Genomic DNA, 3,933 nt, shown 5'->3' with positions numbered 1-3,933 from the left:
AATATGTTGATAGTAGTTTAAATGGAATATGCAAAATGAGAAAGGCTAAGGAAATTTTTTATTATTTCAAATTAGTTTGCAGGTAATTTATACAATTCATTTAATAAAGTGATATACGTTTCTTAAAACCTATAAAAAATATTTATTTTTTAATAACATGTACTTGTTACATGTGTTTTTTAATAACTATGAGATCCATGTTACTTTATGAACAAAGTTTAATTAGATGTTCGGTTTGTTAAAATCGATGTCCTTTTAAAAGTCGGTCAAACTTAAAAGAAAATAATAATAATAATAATAATAATAATGTGATGCTTTAAAATTATTTTACTTTTTCTTTTTTTGAAGAAAAATATAAGTAGCGTGTAGAAACAGCAAATGAGAAAACGTGTGTGAAGGTGTGATGTTTTTGGCCGTAGGGGAACAGGTCCTCTTTACAATAGGGGCAAAATTGTCCAAAATATTTGTTTGGACAACTTTGCCCCCATAATAACAAAGACCGGATCCTCTCCGGGGAAGATTAGGTAGAAAAAGCAGAGGAAGCAACCATTCCGAACCTTTGAGGAACCAGTCGTGGCTGAGACGAAACGTTCAGGAACAATTCAGATCTAGAAAAAGCAGAGGAAGCAACCATTCCGAACCTTTGAGGAACCAGTCGTGGCTGAGACGAAACGTTCAGGAACAATTCAGATCTGGAGCCCCTCATCTCTCACTCTCCGCGTCTTTCAACATCAACGCCTGGATACCGTCGTGTGCGGCTGTGAAGTTTTGAAGCACCGCGTGAACATCTGAAGCCCCTTCATCAGGAGATGTCGGAGCGGAGTAAGGTACAAATTTTGTATGTAAATTTTAATTTGTATCAGCTGTTAGATGTTAATATATGCTTATATACTGTAGATTATTCCCAAATCATGTGATGGGTCTGGTGGTTTTTTTTCTTTTTCTTTTTTTACTTTAATTATTCTCTGATATATAAATCTTGATGGATTTCTATTATGTTTTATGACAGAAAGTGACATATAATGTTTCTTTGCACCGTGATGGATGCGCGACAAAGGCCATAAAATTAGTTGCTCGTGTTGAAGGTATAGCATATTGTAATTCTGCTATAACCCATTTGGTAGTCTTTGATATTATATATGCTTCATGTAATGATGTTATTAGGGTTCAACAGTTGAAAGAAATTCTGTTTCAATACTTCAAGCTGATTAAGGGAATTAGTTTATTTGATTTATTTCTTGAATTTTCCTTGATCTACATATAAAAATGCCAGTTCTTAAGTCATGAATGACCGACGAGTTTTGCTGGTTTTGTAACCTAATTTTTTTAGGGGTTAGTTCGGTCGAGATAAACAAGACGGCCCAGAAACTGACCGTGGTCGGGACATTTGATCCGGTTGATGTGGTCAAGAAGTTGAGGAAGAAGTTCTCCCCCGTGACAATAGTATCTGTTGAAGGAGCAGAAAAATCTGGGAAGGTGAAGGAAGAGCCTGAGAAAGAAGAGTCAGAGAAGGCGAACCTTGAGAAGGCGGGGACTAGCAAAGAAGAGACAACGAAGGACGCGAGAAAAGTACTTGTTGAAGGAGCAAAAAGAGGGAAGGTGATGATGAAGATGATGATGGAGATGAAGGCGAACCTTGAGAAGGCGGGGACTAGCAAAGAAGAGACAACGAAGTACGCGAAAAAAGTTTCTGTTGAAGGAGCACAGGAATCTGGGAAGATGATGATGGAGAGGAAGGCGAACCTTGAGAAGGCGGGGACTAGCGAAGAAGGGCCAAAGAAGTGTGATGTGGGGAAGTTTGAGAATGTCTACGTAGCCTATAATCCTTACCTGAACGAACCTTACAAGGTTGAATTCTCAGACGAGAATCCGAACGCATGTGTAATTTGCTGATTCTTAGATCTTAGAAGAATTATACTGAAACATAAATAATATGTTTGTTCTTAAAACATTTGTACAGTTAATGTTATTAATGTTTAATGTTGTTTGGAATGTTATATCTTTTTGGTTAGTGGTTTTACTATTGTATAAAGCCACAATTGTTGTTAGGATGACAAAAACTAGGAATTGGTGCTGGAGAAATAGTTTTTTCTTTTGAGTGATGATGGATTGACTGGTTTTGATGAGAGAATGTGCTTTGAATTGAATTGAATTGAAAGTAGTAGATATTTCTTTTTGTTTTTCTTACATGTTGTTTCTTCCATTGATGCCCACTGTTCAACAGCATCTTAGCATCATTTATGATTTGTCCCTGCAGCCCCATACTACTTCCCGCTTGATTCAATGCATTTACTACGTCATAAGCATCACCCTCCAGCACAAAGTTTTGCACTCCCAACGAATTACACAGCTCAATTGCTTCACGTGCTGCCATCGCCTCCGCCATGCCCGAGTCACAGATGTATTGACTATATCCGCATGCTATTGCTATTACACGACCAACATGATATCTGACTATTATGCCCATTCCTATTTTTCCAATGAAAGAGTCCACCGCTGCATCCCAGTTAATCTTCATTGTTCCTTCAGGAGGTTTTATCCATCTCCCTACTACCTAATTAATCTGCAATGGCCTATGCTCCTCTGTTCTCCCAGCTGCTGTATCGCATGCTTCCATTTGTTCCTTCGCCAGCCGAACTAAAACATCCGATGCAAGGAAATCTCCACCAAACACCACCCTATTTCTACGTAGCCACAGCTGTCTTGCTTTTGTCACCATGAGATGTATTTCCTCATTATGGAGTCGAGAAATAAGATTCGAGATGAGCTCCAGAAAACTTATTTCCCCACCATCCTGGGCTGTAATTTGCCATTGCATTCTGCCCAAACATCCTGGGCTGAAACACAATTCCACAAAACATGTCCTGGTGTTTCCGGCCTCTCCCACATATAGCACATAGAGGGTCTGACACTATCTTCTTTTTGAACAATTTTTCTCTAGTGGGCAATATATCATTGCAAGCTTTCCACAAGAAAAGTTTGACAACTCTGGATCCTTTGAGTCCCCATACTTGCTTCCACAAAGCTTGGGTTTGATGGGTATTAGAGCAACTACCTTCTTCTTTACCGAACCTCTCTATAGCCAAATGATATGCACTACGAACAGTGAATAGCCCATTTTTCTTATGCTCCCAAGCCAGAAAATCCTTCCCTCTACAGGGACTTACCCCCAAACTACAGATCATATTAGCTTCCTCTTCATTAAAGACCTCCTTGACTAATTCAGTATTCCACCAAGTTGTGTTAACATCCACCAATCCTCTTACGTTGGCTTCCTTGTCAAGAATTCTCACAGTTGACCGTGCAGAATGTGCTTTGGAAACTGGCAACCAAGGATCTTCCCAAATTTGGATCATCGATCCATCACCCACCTTCCATATAAGGCCTTCATTCAAAAGCTTCTTTGAGTTCCATATACTTCTCCATGCGTAGGAAGGCTTCCGTCCTAGACTTGCTCCCATAAAAATCCCATCCCAGAAATACTTGTCCCCCATGACTTTTGCTACCAAAGATTCAGGATTTTTGATCAACCTCCATCCCTGCTTTGCTAGTAAGGCCATGTTGAACCATTCCAAATCACAAAAACCCAGCCCTCCTCCAGTCTTTGCTTTCCCTATTTTATTCCAACTCATCCACGATATTCGGCTTTCATTCTCTTTATGTCTCCACCAAAATTTTGATATCATAAAGGAGATATCCTTGCAGTGTCTTAGGTAACTGGAATACACTCATAGTGTATGTGGGAATTACAATCTACTTTGTAATTGGTCAAGCACTAAAGCTCCCAATAATGCAATGAACAAGACCATTGTTGCAAGCCACAATACAAGTTGAATTCAAATCAAAAACAAAATTTATTTTTTCAAACCAAAAATAAAAATCACTATCGATTGTTATGTTAGACCATAGAGTGCGAGAAAATGAGGCCGAGAG

General features: G+C 38.9%; 1 protein-coding gene across 1 annotated transcript; it reads left to right on the top strand.

The window, feature by feature from the left end:
* The first annotated feature begins 411 nt into the window (after positions 1 to 411).
* Positions 412 to 1,997, top strand: LOC132171483 (heavy metal-associated isoprenylated plant protein 39-like). The gene is made up of 3 exons (XM_059582805.1): positions 412 to 827; positions 1,010 to 1,085; positions 1,331 to 1,997. Exons 1-3 carry the CDS (start codon positions 810 to 812, stop codon positions 1,891 to 1,893), a joined length of 657 nt encoding a protein of 218 aa, XP_059438788.1. The 5' UTR covers positions 412 to 809; the 3' UTR covers positions 1,894 to 1,997.
* The last annotated feature ends 1,936 nt before the right edge of the window (positions 1,998 to 3,933 follow it).

The sequence above is a fragment of the Corylus avellana genome, chromosome ca2 (genome assembly GCF_901000735.1).
Source record: "Corylus avellana chromosome ca2, CavTom2PMs-1.0".
In the NCBI taxonomy this organism is placed as follows: Eukaryota; Viridiplantae; Streptophyta; class Magnoliopsida; order Fagales; family Betulaceae; genus Corylus; species Corylus avellana.
The sequence above is the reverse complement of the archived record's forward strand: the minus strand, read 5'-3'. Positions and strand labels throughout refer to the sequence as shown.